General features: G+C 41.7%; 1 protein-coding gene across 2 annotated transcripts in view; it reads left to right on the top strand.

Moving 5' to 3' along the window:
* Positions 1–15,684, top strand: part of Slc16a1 (solute carrier family 16 member 1) — a 35,571-nt gene extending 19,887 nt beyond the window's left edge. For both annotated transcript variants that reach the window (XM_004658979.2, XM_045138303.1), the window contains exons 3-5: positions 4,370–4,513; positions 7,148–8,011; positions 12,879–15,684. In XM_004658979.2, coding sequence (XP_004659036.1) covers positions 4,370–4,513; positions 7,148–8,011; positions 12,879–13,156 — 1,286 coding nt within the window. In that variant the 3' untranslated portion in view covers positions 13,157–15,684. The remainder of the gene's footprint in view (positions 1–4,369; positions 4,514–7,147; positions 8,012–12,878) is intronic.
* The last annotated feature ends 1,472 nt before the right edge of the window (positions 15,685–17,156 follow it).

Consider the following 17,156-nt stretch of genomic DNA (forward strand, 5'->3'; position numbering starts at 1 on the left):
TCTTTAATAACCAACATAAAGAGTCTACATTTCACCTATAAATAACTTAGCCTTGGGTTGCTGTGCTGGTAGCACATTGCACCAGTATTTACTGGGACCATGAGTACATATAGACATATAGCTCTGGGCTACATTGTGAGTGATGAGAACATAAACCTGATTCCCTTCCTCTAAAAATAATTCTCCTGAGATAATAAAATAAGCTCATGGTACAGAAACAACTAGTTGAAATTACCATTCATTAATTACAATTATATTGCACTAAATGAACAGGTAACTGCCTTGGAGAGGGATAAGCTGGATGGATGGGAACAGGAGTTTGAAGACTTTTGTCTACTGTTATCATTTTGTACTTTAAACATTGTGAATGCAGGCCTATTCTAAAAAATACATTTTTAAAAAATCTTAAGTGGTATATTGTATTACTTTGGTTTTTAGGCAGTTTCTCTGTGTAACACAGGCTTGCTTCAAACTCATGATCCTCCAGCTTCAGCCTCCTTAGTATTGGGATTATGGGTATAGTATATTATTTATTTTTGAAATTCAGAGAAATCAGAAGGGACTTGACAGTATGTAGTTTGTGAAAAGCAATGATCTTAAAGGTTTTGAAATCAAATCCACCAAGATTTCTAATCAGATTTTGACTATGGTAGCCTTTTACCCAGAGGTACTCCAGTGCTTGCTGCGTCCTTAAATTAACACAAACCAGAGGTTCAAATGTTGCAGTTCTTAAGCTATCAGAGCTCCGGTCACTTGCATTTTGCATCACAAGTTAGTGATGTCAGTGTGGTAGTTGCACATGACACTTTGCTTTGGGGAAACAGTTCCCTTCTTTGTCCTCATCCAGTTGGGGAGATAGCTGGCACATTTCTCTACACAAAGGCCTATAAGCGACCCTTTTCTATTTTATTTTTAACTATAACTAATTAGTACCATCCTTCCTGAAATAACTGAAGGACAAACTGACCTGTGTGGCAGCATTTTAATTAAATAGGTTATTCTGTTTTGATTGGTTCCTAAGTAATACAACCCCTAAGAATTTTAATTACTTTTTAAGACTGCTATAATCCTTTAATTTGTGCACATAGATGACACTGTAAACAGTGCTTTTTTTAAACAGTGCATTCTAATAACATTATTTATTTATTTCTTTTTATTTATTTATTAGACAAAGAAATGGGGGGAGGGAGAGAGAGAGAATGGATGTGCAAGGGCTTCCAGCTACTACAAATGAACTCCAGATGCGTGTGCCCCCATGTGCATCTGGCTAACGTGGATCCTGGGGAATCGAACCAGGGTCCTTTGCCTTAACCACTAAGCCATCCCTCCAGCCCAACAGTGCTTTTTTTTTTTTTAAACAGTACTATTTTGAGGTAGAAATAATTTCTTAAAATATTTAATTAATTTAATTTATTTATTTGAGGGAGGGAAGGAAGAGGCAGATAGAAAGAGAATGAATGTGCTAGGGCCTCTAGCCACTACAAATGAACTCTAGATGCATGTGCCACCTTGTGTATCTGGCTCATATGGGTACTGGGGAATCGCACCTGGGTCCTTAGCCTTCGCAGGCAAGTGCCTTAATAGCTAAGCCATTTCTGTAGGCCCTATAAATGATTATGTTTGCTTCTTTTAGTGTTTTCAATTTGAGGTATGTACAAGGTAGTTATTAGAATACAAGTATATTGTTGAGGGTGAAGACATTAGTTACCTGTTTTTGTTTATGATTTCTTTTGGGAGATTTCACATACTGCAAAATTGAAAGCATTAACTTAAAACCTCACAATCAGCAGTGTGACAATATTGGTTTTTATAACTCTGGCTCTATAAAAATTTCATGACTATATGGAAATACTTTGCCAATCAATATTCTGTCAGTGTTCAGTTCTTTCATCTTATTTATACAAGCTGTAAATTCAAGTTTTCAAAAATGACCTATGACTTAATATTTTCATGAGGCATCTGTCTCTGTTCATTTGGGCATCTGGTGAAGGGCTTTTCCTTGTAGATGATGCCTTCTGATTGTATCCTCACATGCAGTAGGGAAGTTAGGCTGCCTTAGGCTCTTATAAGGATATTTACTCAATTTATGAGGGCTCTGACCCAAATCTTTCCTAAAGATTCTACCTTTTAATACTGTGGCTTTTAGGGATCTTAGGGGGATAGGTCTCAATTTTTATCCCCTTTGCTGGGGGTGGAACCCAGGATCATGCACATGCTCTGCAAGTGCTCTGCTGTTTTGAGGGGACACCAACATTCAGGTCTCAGCTGTAAAATCTGTTTTATGTGCCAGGTGTGATGGCATGTGTCTTTAAGCTCAGCACTTGGGAAGCAGAGGTGGGGAGGATCATTGTGAGTTAAGGTCAACCTGGGCAAGAGTGAGACCATACCTGGGGTGGGAGGAAGGGGACTGCTTTGTGTATGTTCCAGGGTGAGCCTGAGGTTTCTCTGTTTGGCCAGTGCTTATTGTCTGTCTTTTTTTTTTTTTTTTTTTTTTTTTGAGATCGGTCTCACCAATTTGAATTAGGGCTCCCTGGAGCCAGAGCCTACCCTTCCCTACTTTGCAGCCCTGTGTAGCACTAGAGTTATAACTGGAATCTTTCAGTGTAGGTAGGCTAGACTATGACAACATGTGATTATTAATATATTCTGAATATGTGCATTAATGTATGTTTTTAAAAACAGACTTACTTTCTCCAAGGAAGCTGTTTATAGAAATAAACAGAATCCGATCAGAATGTGCTGTTCTAATAGAAATACGCATTGTAAGCCCAGTTTGGTGGCTCACACCTGTAATCCTAACACTTGTGAAGCTGAGGCAGGATTATTGTGAGTTTGAAGCCTGCCTGGGCAACAGAGTGTGATCTCAGTCACATAAAACCAAAAGAAACATGGTGATTTGTGTGTCTTCTGCTGTGCGATGAAGTTCTAGAAATACAGAGTACGTGTGGTAGGAGGGGAAGTGGGCTCGAGGTTACTAATCTCATAACCTGCTTACGACTTTGCAAGTTAGAACTTTGTTCAGTTCTTTTACTTTGGATTTTCCCTAAGGAGGCATTGCAGTGAGCCTTTTCTGTTTCTGGTCATCTGGTATAATCAGCAGGTAGACTAATGTCCTACCAGTAGTCTGTGTCTATGAAGTAGGAAACCTAAGCACTTTTATAAATTCAAATAAATGAAATCCAATGAATATGATTCATTTTGTAATCAGCAAATACTAGGTTCTTTTCTTTTTTTCTACATTAAACAAGTAACATGCCAACATCATGGCAAGGTTTGAGAGTAGCATATTTTATCACATAATGGCATAAAGTTGTGTTCTAAGACAGGGACCATAGCTCAGTGGTAGAATACTTGCCTAGCTTGTGAGGCCCTGGGTTTTCCCAGCCCTGCAGAGGAGAGAAAAGAAGAAGGTAGGGGAAGGGGAAGAGGGAAAAATACTCTTGCTGGGCTGGAGAAATGGCTTAGTGGTTAAGGTGTTTGCCTGCAAAGCCAAAGGATCTAGGTTCAATTTCCCAGGGCCCGTGAAAGCCAGATGCACAAGTGGCACATGCATCTGGAGTTCTTGCAGTGGCTAGGGGCCCTGGCATGCCCATTCTCTTTCTCTTTCTGCTTGAAAGTAAAGTAATTAATTAAAAAAATACAATTGCTTTTGCTGGCTGGGCTTGGTTGCATACATCTTTAATCCCAGCACTTTGGGCAGCAGAGATAGGTAGATCACTGTGAGTTTGAGGCTACCCTGAGATCACATAGTGAATTCCAGGTCAGCCTGGGCTAGAGTAAGACCCTACTTCGAAAAATTGAAAAGAAAAAAATAAACACTATTGCTGGGTTTAAGGGTGTGTACCACACAGTCAGCTTGATTTTTTTTTCAATATTTAAGTTTTTTTTTAAATTTTATTAGCATTTTCCATGATTTAAAAAATATTTTGTCTGTTTATTTATTTGAGAGAGAATGGGTGTGCCAGGGCCTACAGCCACTGCAAACAAGCTTGAGATGCATGCACCACCTTGTGCATCTGGCTAAGGTGGGTCCTGGGGAATCAAGCTTCGAACCTGGGTCTTAGGCTTCACAGACCGCTAAGCCATCTCTCTCCAGCCCTACTCTTTATTTGAAAGAGAGGTAAAGACAGAGTATGGGCATGCCAGGGCCTCTTGCAACTGCAAATGAATTCTAGGTGCATGCACCACTTTGCACTTTAGCTTTGCAAGCAGATGCCTTTAACCACTGGGTCATCTCTCCAGATAATTACAGAAAGCAGTCTTCTTGTCATTGCCTTTTATTGATTTTGGAAACCATCACTTACTGTCATTCATTCTTTACAAATATGAGAGTACTTTCTTAGACTACTACTCTTTTGTTCTTTCTTAGGTCCTATCAGCAGTATCCTGGTGAATAAATATGGAAGCCGTCCAGTCATGATTGCTGGGGGCTGCTTGTCTGGCTGTGGCTTGATTGCAGCCTCTTTCTGTAACACTGTACAGGAACTTTACTTGTGTATTGGAGTCATTGGAGGTGAGTTGCTTCTGGTTTATCTGCATTCATATGTGTGTTGCTGGCTATTTGATAAAATTTATCTGCGCTCTGCTTTTGGTGTTTTTAATGAAATTCTTTTCCTTAGACTAGACATTATCATTTCAGACAACAACTACTCATTAAGTGCTAGCAAAGTAAACTTAAAGTAATTCCTGTGTGCTGGGGCTAGAGAGATGGTTTGGTAGATAAAGTGCTTGCCACACAATTCTGAGTGCCTGAATTCAGCTTGCAAACCCCAAGGAAAAGCTGAAAGCTGTAGTGGCAGGCCTCTGTAATCCCAGTGTACCTATAGAGAAAATGGAGGTGGTAACCAGAGAGTTTACCGAATTCTTGCCAACCATCTGGCCTCTAGAATGGAACGGTGAACAATGAAAGACCCTGCCTCAAAATGAATGAAAGATAAGGACCAATCAGCACATGTGAGTGCATGCACACACAAATTATAGCCTGCTGTCTTTCATTCATGTTTCCCATTCATTCACTGTCTGAGCAAATGAAGTTCATGGCCTTTGGCCCCTTGTCACTCCAACATTCCTGCATCCTACATATAAAGACAATGGAGGCCAGGCATGGTGACACATGCCTTTAATCCCAGTACTTGGAAGGCAGAGGTAGGAGGATCCTGGAGAGTTCAAGGCCACCCTGAGACCACATAGTGAATTCCAGGTCAGCCTGAACTAGAGTGAGACTCGACCTTGAAAAACAAAAACAAAAAAAGTTACCTTCCTCCTATTTCAGGTTGGCCTAGAGCAAAAAACAAAAGCAAAGAGGGATGGAAAAAAAAATAAAAAGATAAAATTTATGTGGTGGCTTTAAGAGTGGTCATTGCTTGGTTATGCTCTCAGTTCTCCCTCCGAAGAGGAAGGGGCCTTCATTGGAATGGGTATCATGTTAAACACAAAGCAGGAGTTATCTGACATACTGTCTGGTCAATACTTCTGAAGGATATAGGGTATTCTTTATTTTATTTTATTTTTTTGGTTTTTCAAGGTAGGGCCTCACTCTGGCTCAGGCTGATGTAGGAGGATCACTGAGTTTGAGGCTCCCTGAGACTACATAGTGAATTTCATGTCATCCTGTACTAGAGCAAGACCCTACCTCAAAAAACAAGTAAAAAATTCTGGAGCTAGTGAGATTCCTCAGTAGTTAAAGGTACTTGCTTGCAAAACCTGATGGCCTGGATTCAATTACCCTATACCCATGTAAAGCCAGATGCACAAAGTGTTGCATGTGTTTGGAGTTTGTTTGCAGAAGCAAAAAGTATGCTCATACTTTTTCTCTCTGTCCCTTTCTTTCAAATTGATAAAAATTCTGGAGTTGGGCATCAAGGTTTATGTAACAATTTCTACATTTGAGATGTAATTTCAAGGCCAACAAGCAAATAAGGTAGCTGGGGACCCAGTGGTAGAGTGCCTGGCTGCCATAGTCAAAGCTCTAGTTTTTTGTTTTTTGTTTTTTAATTTTATTTTCTTGAGAGGGGGAAAGAGAGAGAATGGGCACGCCAGGGCCTTCAGCCACTGCAAAAGAACTCCAGACACATGTGTTAACCTTGCGCATCTGGCTTATGTGGGTACTGGGGACTTGAATCTGTGTCCTTTGGCTTTTCAGGCAAGAGCCTTTACCACTAAGCTCTCTCCACCCCAAAGCTCTGGATTTTATCAGCACTACAAAACTAATTAATTAGTTAATCAGTTAAAACAAAGGTAAAAAATATGCATGTAATTTGTTCCAGCTTAGTTCGTCTGTGCTTGATTAATTCAGTCATTTTTTTTCCAAGGTAGGGTTTCATTCTAGTCCAAGCTGACTATGTGGTCTCAAGATGGGCTCAGACTCATGATGATCCTCTTGCCTCTGCCTCCCAAGTGCTAGGATTAAAGGCATGTGTCACCATGCCCACCTTTCTTTTACTTTTTATTGAGACAAACTCTTGCTGTGTAACCCTAGATGGCCTCATCTCAAAATCCATTGTTGTTTTTTTTTCATTTGGAGAACCTTGCTAACTTGACAATATTGAGTCTTATTTACCCCAGATTTCATGTATGTGTTGTTTTTAACACTCCGGCTTTCCAGACTTCTTTCAACTTTAAGACCTGCAAGTGCCATTTATTTTATTTTATTTTATTTTTATTTTTTGTTTTTCAAGGTAGGGTCTCACTCAAGCCCAGGCTGACCTTGAATTCACTATGTAGTCTCAGGGTGACCTTGAACTCATGGTGATCCTCCTACCTCTGCCTCCTGAGTGCTGGGATTAAAGGTGTGCGCCACCACACCCGGCTGGCATTCATTTTTTAATTTGGGATGCTAATAATTAAAAAGACTCATTTTGTATTGTATTTTCTGTTTGTAAATCTAGCTTGTCTTTATTTGGTAACTACTTAATGATCTTGCATGGGTATTATAATTGTTCAGGTCACTTTAATTTGACAAACAGATACTAGCCTTTAGATAATAAAAATAACGTTTGTTGAGTGCTTACTACATGGTGGGCACCTTTGTAATTGCTTTGTCTCCTTTCCATTACTTAAGATTCTTTCTTTAGAATCTTTGGTTAAGTAATTTCAGAGTTATTTCTAGTATTTATTTTATAGCATGCTATTTTTGCCCCTTTCCTAGGTCTTGGTCTTGCCTTCAACTTGAATCCGGCTCTGACCATGATTGGCAAGTATTTCTACAAAAAGCGACCCTTGGCCAATGGATTGGCCATGGCAGGCAGCCCTGTGTTCCTCTCTACCCTGGCCCCCCTCAATCAAGCTTTCTTTGGTATATTTGGCTGGAGAGGAAGCTTCCTAATTCTTGGGGGCCTCCTACTAAACTGCTGTGTAGCTGGATCCCTGATGCGACCAATAGGGCCCAAACCAGAAGAGGTAGAGAAACTTAAGTTCAAAGACTCAATTCAGGAAGCTGGAAAATCCTCCAAAAAAGATGGGGGTGATGCAAATACAGATCTTATTGGAGGAAACCCCAAAAAAGAAAAACGATCAGTCTTACAAACGATCAATAAATTTCTGGACTTGTCCCTATTTACCCATAGGGGCTTTTTGTTATACCTCTCTGGAAATGTAGTCATGTTTTTTGGGCTTTTTACCCCTTTGGTCTTTCTTAGTAATTATGGCAAGAGTCAGCATTATTCCAGTGAGAAATCGGCTTTCCTTCTTTCCATCCTGGCTTTTGTTGATATGGTAGCCAGACCTTCTATGGGACTTACAGCCAACACAAAGTGGATAAGACCTCGAATCCAATATTTCTTTGCTGCTTCTGTGGTCGCAAATGGAGTGTGCCATTTGCTAGCACCTTTATCCACCAGCTACATCGGGTTCTGTGTCTATGCGGGAGTCTTTGGATTTGCCTTTGGATGGCTCAGCTCTGTATTGTTTGAAACGTTGATGGACCTCGTGGGACCCCAGAGGTTCTCCAGCGCCGTAGGACTGGTGACCATCGTGGAATGCTGTCCTGTCCTCCTGGGGCCGCCGCTACTAGGTATAGTATGTCTCCCTCCCTCTGGTGCTCTGTTATGATAGAATAAGTGGACAAGATTGAGACCATAATGCACAGTAGAAATGAGTGAACTGTTTTCTAAAGAGCAAGTATTTTTTTTCTTTTTTAAATTTTGATGTTGGCAAAATGGCACATCCTGGTTGCACAAGACTCAGAGGTGGAAGTAAATTAAACCTTAAGCTGTGAGGATGGGATCAAATATTACCAGTCAGTACTTTCATTGTTTATTTTTTCCCTAAACCAAACATGATGCCAGTCTTGCCTACAAGGTGAGGCCCTATCTCAAAAAAAGGGGTGGGGACCAGAGAGATTGCATAGTGGTTAAAGCACTTGCTAGCAAAGCTAAAGGATCCAGGTTTGATTTCCCTAGTACCCACATAAAGCCATATGCACAAACTGGCATGCATACCTGCAGTTTGTTTGCAGTGGCTAAGGCCCAGGCATCACCATTCTCTCTGTCTGCACCTCTCTCTCTTCCAAATAAATAAAATATTTAACAGCAACAACAACAAAAAAGACAGGCATGACACACACTTTTAATCCCACCATTTGGGAGACTGAGGTAGAAGGATTGCCATGAGTTGAAGGCCACCCTGGGGCTAGAGTGAGAGTCTACCTTGAAAAAGCAAAAGGCTGGAATTATGGCTAAGCCATTAATGCACTTGTCTGTGAAGCCTAAGGACCCATGTTCTACTCCCCAGGTCCCACGTAAGCCAGACATACAAGGTGATGCAAGCTCAAGGTCCTATGCACACAAGCTGGTGCCCATGCCTGGAGTTCAGTTGCAGTGGCTGAGGCCCTGGCATACCAATTCTTTCTCATTAAAAAAAGAAAAGAAACTGGATCCAGCTGGTTAATTCTAAATACACCTTTTTTTTTTCACTATAAAAGGAAAGAAAAGACCCGGGCATGGTGGTGCACACCTTTAATCCCAGCACTTGGGAGGCAGAGGTAGGAGGATTGCCATGAGTTCAAGGCCACCCTGAGACCATATAGATATACGTACGTACGTACGTACGTACATACATACATACATACATACATACATACATACATACATACATACATATAGTGAATTCCAGGTCAGCTTGGGCTACAGTGTGACCCTACCTCGGAAAAAAAAATCTGATCATAAACTAAAATGTAGAAAACAGCTGTACATTAAATGCACAGGTGGAGAATGCATTTTAAGAGTGTGATTATTTCAATAGTTGTGGTGTAATAGTTGCTATTGAGTCAGCCCATAGTCTACCATATGTATCCTGTTGTATCTCACCAAGGCTGCATGGTGAGACTGTTTCAGTATCTGTTTCATAAGTGAGGACAGAAGCTTCAGAAGGTGAAATAATTTGGCCAAACTTATAAAGTTAATATGTATATTGAGATTTTGAAATTTATTTGTTTGAGGAAAGAAAGAGGCAGATAGAAGCCAGGCATGGTGCCATACTCCTTTGATCCCAGCACTCAGGAGGCAGAGGTAGGAGGATCGCCATGAGTTCAAGGCCATCCTGAGACTACATAGTGAATTCCAGGTCAGCCTGCACTAGAGAGTGAAACTCTACCTGGAAAAAACAAACAAAAGAGGCAGATAGAGAGAATGGACATGTCAGGGCCTCCAGCCTCTGCAAATGAATTCCAGATGCATGTGCTACCTTGTACATCTGGCTTTATGTGGGCACTGGGGAATTGAACTTAGGCCCTTATGCTTTGCAGGCAAATGCTTTAACCACTGAGCCATCTCTTCAGTCCAGAATTTTTTTTTTTTTCCAGGCTGACCTGGAGTTCACTATGTAGTCTCAAGGTGGCCTTGAACTTATGACACTCCTCCTACCTCTGCCTTCCTACTGCTGGGATTAGAGGCATGTACCTCAGGGCCCAGCTTTTTTGGGGGTGGGTGTTAAAGTAGGGTCTCAATTCTAGTCCAGGCTGACCTGGAACTCAGTACTCAGTTGGTAGTCTCAGGCTGGTCTTAAACTCAGAGCAACTGTACTACTTCTGCTTCCTGAGTGCTAGGAGTAAAGGCATGCACAGCCATGTCTGGCATGAGTCTTGTTTTTTTTTTTTTTCTCGAGGTAGGGTCACCCTCTAGCTCAGGTTGTCCTAGAACTCATGGCAATCCTCCTACCTCTGCCTCCCAAGTGCTGGAATAAAAAGCATGAGCTACTACAAGAATTCTTAATGTGGGCTGGAGAGATGGCTTAGCGGTTAAGCGCTTGCCTGTGAAGCCTAAGGACCCCGGTTCGAGGCTCGGTTCCCCAGGTCCCACGTTAGCCAGATGCACAAGGGGGCGCACGCATCTGGAGTTCGTTTGCAGAGGCTGGAGGCCCTGGCGCGCCCATTCTCTCTCTCTCCCTCTGTCTTTCTCTCTGTGTCTGTCGCTCTCAAATAAATAAATTAAAAAAAAAAAAAAAAGAATTCTTAATGTTACCAAACACTGCATTTTTTTATATTGATAGCTCCAAAAACCTGGGTGTGGTGGTACACACCTATAATTCCTGCACTTGGAGGCTGATGTGCAGTGATTGAGTTTAAGATTAGCCTAGGAAAGATACTGTTTTAGTTTTGTTTTAGTTTTTGTTTTTTAAGTTAGGGTCTCACTGTAACTCAGACTGACCTGGAATTCACTATGTAGTCTCAGGGTGGCCTCAAACTCATGGCAGCCCTCCTACCTCTGCCTCCTGAGTGCTGGGATTAAAGGCGTGTACCACCACACCGGCTAAGATATTATTTTAAAAGGGATGGCTTACCTGCAAAGCCAAAGGACCCAGGTTTGATTTCCCAGGACCCACATAAGCCAGATGCACAAGGTAGTGCATGCATCTGGAGTTTGCAGTGGCTGGAGGCCCTGGCGTGCACATTCTCTCTCACACACAAATAATTTTAAGAAAGGAAAAATAATTACCTCTCTGTATAACACATAATGAAAATATAATTCAAACCTTCTTTTAGATGTGATTAGTAATATGTAATTTCACTTTGAGGAATGAATATACAAAACAGGCAGAAGATTGGTAGACTTTTTCTTTCTTTGGAGGGATTGAGGAGCAGGGTACGCTGTGGCTCCAGCTGGACTGGAGCTTGCTCTGTAGTGAAGATGACCTTGAATTTCTCATCTTCCTGTGCCCTTCTCCCAAGTGCTGAGATTACAGGCATATACACTACATCAGCTTTATAACTATCTCTTCCAACTCCTCCCCATTGAGTGGCCACATTTCAGCTCCCAAAGCTCTCTGTCCTTATCCTCTGTCACAACCACCACCCTGACCCTCGTGCTCCTCTCTGGCTCCTGGTCTTCAGTCTCTTGCACCTTGCCATCTGCTTCCCATTGCTTTCGAGGTGAAAGTCAAATGTCTTTTTAAATATATTTTGTTTATTTATTTATTTGAAACAGAGGCAGAGAGAGAGAGAGAAAGAGAATGGGTACGCCAGGGCCTCCAGTCACTAATGAACACCAGCTGCATGCGCCCCCTTGTGCATCTGGCTTATGTGGGTGCTGGAAAATCGAACCAGGATCCTTTGGCTTTGCAGGCAAAGCCAACTGCTAAGCCATCTCTCCAGCCCAGAAAGTCAAATTTCTTAGCAGGGCTTGCAAGGCTCTGCACAGCTCAGCCCCACCCCACCTGTCTTATAGCCTCATTTCCTGTGTGGCCTTTTCTCTGCTCATCCGCCTATGCCTTTGCACAGATTGTTCTGCCTGCCTGGATCCCCTCCACCCCCCAGATTAGTCCTATCCTTTGCCCTAAAGCTTTCTTTGTCCACCTGCCAACCCCACCCACCATAGTCTGCTTCCAGAACTCTCCCTGTGGCATTGTCCCTGTGTAAAATTGTTAGCATTTCTCTTCTCCACTGAAGTGCATGCTAAAGCCTTTGCTCATCTTCCCCTGGGCCTTGCAGAGCCAGTGCCTAGCAGATGATTGAGGCTCAGTGAGCAGTGCTGGGTGAATGGTGCTCTAAGTAGGAAACCATAGGAAATCACATTCAGACTGAACATGTGTAGAGTAGGGTTTTCCAGAGCATATTTCTTTGCAGCCTGGGCTAGAGAAAGATCCTACCTTGAAAAACCTAAGGGAAAATATCACTTTGAGATGCTAATAAATAGGCTATAATAAGAGCTTCATGGCCAAAAAAGTAAAGAAGAAAAGATGTAGAAACACCAAGTTAAATTAGGTTTTATTACTAACAGACCTCACACACAAAGCCTTTGAGAGAAAAGAATGTCATTTCATTCTCAAGTTCATCTGGCTTTACACCATTGGAGAGGCTTCCTGTAGCCACACTGGTAGGAGCAGGTCGGGGAGTCCAACCTCCTCAGTCAAAGCCAGTCTAGTTTATGTACCAGCTTTGTGACCTTAGACAAAGTTCTTGGTGTCTCTATTAAATGCACAAGGATGGGGATAGAATCCATGAGTTGTGAAGATGTAAGTACTTAGCATGGCGGAAAGTACCACTATCACACTTCTTGCCTGGGGCCAGTGATGGTGGGAACACAGGGAAATGCTGACATGGAAAGGGCATTGGCCTCGCTCGAATAGCTCTGTGGCCTAGACAAGACTCCTAAGCCTCTTTTAGCTTCGGATTGTAGATTTCCTGGTCTTTGTTCATTCAAATTTGCCAAGATTTAATTATTTTTCAAGTTGCTAAAATAGTAAGCTATGCATACAAGTCTACCCAAAATCAGAAACAAACTGAAGATAATCTTGGTGATGTAATTCCATTTATACTTATCATTTACTGGGCTGCTTGGAGGCTGTATTGACATCTTCTGAGGGGGTCCTTAAGCTCTTTTTGGAAAAGGATATCTTTGTCTTACTCTCATGGCTTTTTTGTTTTGCTTCACCTTCCACCCTAGGCCGTCTCAATGACATCTATGGCGAGTACAAGTACACGTACTGGGCTTGTGGAGTCATCCTCATCATCGCGGGCATCTACCTCTTCATCGGCATGGGCATCAACTACCGACTTGTGGCAAAGGAACAGAAAGCAGAGGAGGAGAAGAAGAAAAAGGAAAATAAAGAGGAGGAGACCAGTATAGATGCTGATGAGAAGCCAAAGGCAGTAACAGAAGCAGCACAGTCTCCACAGCAGAAAAGCCCGGGCGACCCCACAGAAGAGGAGAGTCCCGTCTGAGCCGTGGGCCGAAGCACGGATGAGCAGTCCTGACCCCAGACACCTGAACATTCTACTGGCCTCTAGTCTACCAGTGGTGCTCAATGCAGACAATGGACATTTGTGTGGAAAACCTCCCAGGTGTTCATTGATGGAATTTTTGTTTCACTCCTTACCAATGTCTGAATTTAAAATATCCCAAGCTTGTGGGTAAGGAGCAGTTGGCAAAGGATATGGGAAAGAAGTGTAGAGGTTTTTGTTTTGTTTTATTTTAATCTTAGCTTTTAACAGTGTCATGAAGATTATAATGTGCCTTAAGTTTTAGTCTTTAGAACTCTTTAGAGAGCCTTAACTTTTAAAACCATTCTGCTGAATTCATCTATTTTAAGTGTCATGTTAAAAGGAAAAAATAACTAACTTGCTTGAGATAACTCTAAAATTTAAATAATCTTCCTTTGTTATTTGTAATGTGTTGTCAGATGTTGTTACTGGGACATTTATGAATAGAAATATTGGTTAAAAGTTGGGAGGTGGGAGGTTTTATAAGATACTGACTAAAATATTTTTCTAGCATCAACAGTTGCCTGGTATATGTGCCTGCTAGCTACCTATTTAAGAAAATTTAAGTATAAAACTTCAGAAACATCTCAGCTACATTCAGTTTGTCAACACTTTCTGGGTAGGTACTTCCTCTTTGATGCTTATTACAAACCTAGAGCTAGAGTGTGTCACTCAGTTACCACTTCTGCTCCACAAATATTTTGAGTTATTGCAGGTTGTTGCCCCTTGGAAATCCCATGGAATTCTTTTTCTGACTTTGAAAGCAAGAATTAATCTAAAAAACTTTTTATTCCTCGTGGCTCCTTAGTAAATACATCACGTCTGATTTAGTGTAGCCAGGTATTTCAAGCATCAGCTGAATTCAGCGTAGGTTTTTCCAACACTGAGACTGTTGGAATCGTTGGGTATGAATTTGGTTTTGGGTTTTGGTGTTAGTTGGTGGTACTGGGATTGAACCCAAATACAAAACAAGCATGCTAGGACATGGTCTGCCACTGAATCACACCCCCTAGAATGTTTAATTCCCCTGAAACTTTTGGTTTTTGGTGGTTTCATTTATATTTGCCTTTAGATTAGAGCTGTATGTGAGATAGCACAGACTGAATGAGTGTGTTGTTTTGTTTGTTGTTTTTTACATTTTTCCCTCCCACTGTTTGCAAAATCAAGAGGGCCAGAAAAATTTGGGTCCAGGTAAACCAACAAAGATAAAATAGAGGGATGCTGGTAGTTTCCATAAGGAATCCCCTCCCTCCACCTACAATAAGACTTCAGGGGAAAAAAAAAATTCCGACATGCTTAAAATTATTGGACACACAAACATGAGGTTTTTTGACCCTTTTCACTGACCTGAAATATAGAAAACTTTGTTCAGTTTAAGGATAAGAAGGGAGGGTGGGCCAGAATGGAACTGTAAATGTTTTTTAACCCAAAAGGCAAATGCAATGAATTATTTAGTTCATGTAAAATACCGCTGGAACTGAAAAGATTCAAAGTATAGATTAAAAACATATAAAAAGTCTTTTCCAAATAAAACATTTATTTTACTTTTAGAAAATAATTCTTCCCCCATATGTTTATTTTCATGAGGAAAAATATTGTGCCTTCATTTTCATTATCAATTTTAGTTTGGCCCTTGCTATTATTAAATCTTTGGTTTATATAGTGTGTGATTTGTGTATATGACTTATTTTATCTTGATTTTTCTTCTGTACTCTTTAAGATATCAGGAGGGAATTTTAAAACCTTTCTCTCTCTTTTTTTTTTTTAATTTTTTAGGTATGGTCTCAGTCTAGCCCAGGCCAACCTGGAATTCACTATTTCTCAGGGTGCCTTGAACTCACAGTGATCTTCCTGGTGATCCTCCTACCTCTGCCTCCTGAGTGCTGGGATTAAAGGCCTGTGCCACTGCGCCTGGCTTCCATTGTGTTAAGATTATCTACTCGTCATGTTCTCAATTCAAGAGTGATTTTAAAGGAGGGAATGGTGGTGCACGCCTTTAATCCAGCACTCGGTAGGAGGATCACTGTGAGTTCAAGGCCACCCTGAGACTACTTAATGAATTCCAGGTCAGCCTGGGCTAGAGTGAGACCCTACCTCGGGAAAAACCAAAAAGAAAACATTGGAATCCTCCCTTAGCTTAGGAGTGTTGAGGCAGGTCACAGGAATGTTAGGGGAGATCCTGCTGAGAGTATTGGCAGGTGTGGAGCCACATCTAACCCTTCTTCTGTAAAAATGAGATTTCTGTAGTGAAGCGAGTGGCAGAAATGTAGGAAGTACAAACAAGGCAAGAGTAAGGGTTCCTTACCCCATCCCAGTTGCTGAAGCTACAGTCACTGGGCAGACTCTGCTCATCTGTGCCCGGCAATGAATAGCTGGTTTATGATGCAGGTGCGCCATCACTCTTCGGAAGGAAGAGTTCTGAATTTGCTGTATTCAAAGGCCAAAGCTAGTAACTGGTATAAAACTGGAATTAAACTTTTAAAATTTCATACATTTATTTGTTTACTTTATTTATTTGGGGGGGGGGTGAGAGAATGGGCTCTCCAGGGCCTCTAGCCACTACAAATGAACTCCAGACACATGTCCCACCTAGTGCACCTGGTTTCTGTAGGTTTTGGATTACAAAGAGAGAATTGACATGCCAGGCCGTCTAGCCACTGCAAACAAACTCCAGACGCATGTGCCACCTTCTGCACCCTACATGGGTACTGAGGAACCAAACCTGGGTCTTCAGTCTTCGCAGTCTAGCATCTTACCTGCTAAACCATCTCTCCAGCCATTTCTGATCCTTTTTGGTATCCTGTACTCATCTGAATACTGAGGACATTGCCAGCTTTGAAAAGAGACATGCACATAGTATCTGTCTTCCTTTTCTCTGCCCTACACTCTCCTGGGTAGTTGCAGTGGCAAAGCTATCACACTATTCAAGACGGTATTCTAGGGCTGGAGGGATGGCTTAGCAGTTAACCGCTTGCCTGTGAAGCCTAAGGACCCTGGTTCGAGGATCTATTCTCTAGGACCCATGTAAGCCAGTTGTGGCGCATGCATCTAGAGTTCCTTTGCAGTGGCTGGAGGCCCTGGCGCGCCCATTCTATCTGCTTTCTCTATTTTATTTATTTGAGAGCGACAAACAAAAAGCTGGGCATGTGGCTCATTCTTTTAATCTCAGCACTCAGGAGGCAGAGGTAGGAGGATCACTGTGAGTTCAAGGCACCCTGGGACTACATAGTGAATTCCAGGTCAGCCTGAACTAGAGTGAGATCCTACCTCAAAAAAACAACACAAAGTATTGAGGCTGGAGAGGTGGGCTCAGCATTTAAAGTGCTTGCCTGCAAATCCTAATGATCCAGGTTTGATCCCCCAGTACCCATATACAGCCAGATGCACAAAGTGGTGCATGCATCTAGAGTTCATTTGCAGTGGATAGAGGCCCTGGTGTACCCATTTCTCTCCCTCACAAATAAAGTTTTTTGTTTTGTTTCAAAGAATGTATTCAGCCAGGCATGGTGGCACATACCTTTAATTCCAGCTCTCTGGATGCAGAGGTAGGATCGGAGTGAGTTCGAGGCCACCCTGAGACTACAGTGAATTCCAGGTCAGCCTGGGCTAGAGCAAGACCCTATGAATTTTTATTTTTTATTTATTTTTATTTTTTGACAGTCTTACCCTAAAGCCCTGGGCTGACCTCAAACCCAGCAGTTCTGCCTCACTTCCTGAATGCTGAGAATAGAGCATGCGCTACCATATCTGGTGGAGTGGGAGAAACAGTTTCAGAAGATCATGAAAAAGTACAGTAGCAAGCTAGCGAAATGAACAGTTTATACAAAAGGGGTTCAGGAAAGGATGGTAGAACATGGAAAATTCAAGAGTTTATTTTATCCCTGATTACATAATTGCATTGAATAGATATTAAATATATATGTGTATATATATAAACACTAAAGTGGTTAACTTGTATTTT

This window comes from Jaculus jaculus, chromosome 19 (genome assembly GCF_020740685.1).
Source record: "Jaculus jaculus isolate mJacJac1 chromosome 19, mJacJac1.mat.Y.cur, whole genome shotgun sequence".
Lineage (NCBI taxonomy): Eukaryota > Metazoa > Chordata > Mammalia > Rodentia > Dipodidae > Jaculus > Jaculus jaculus.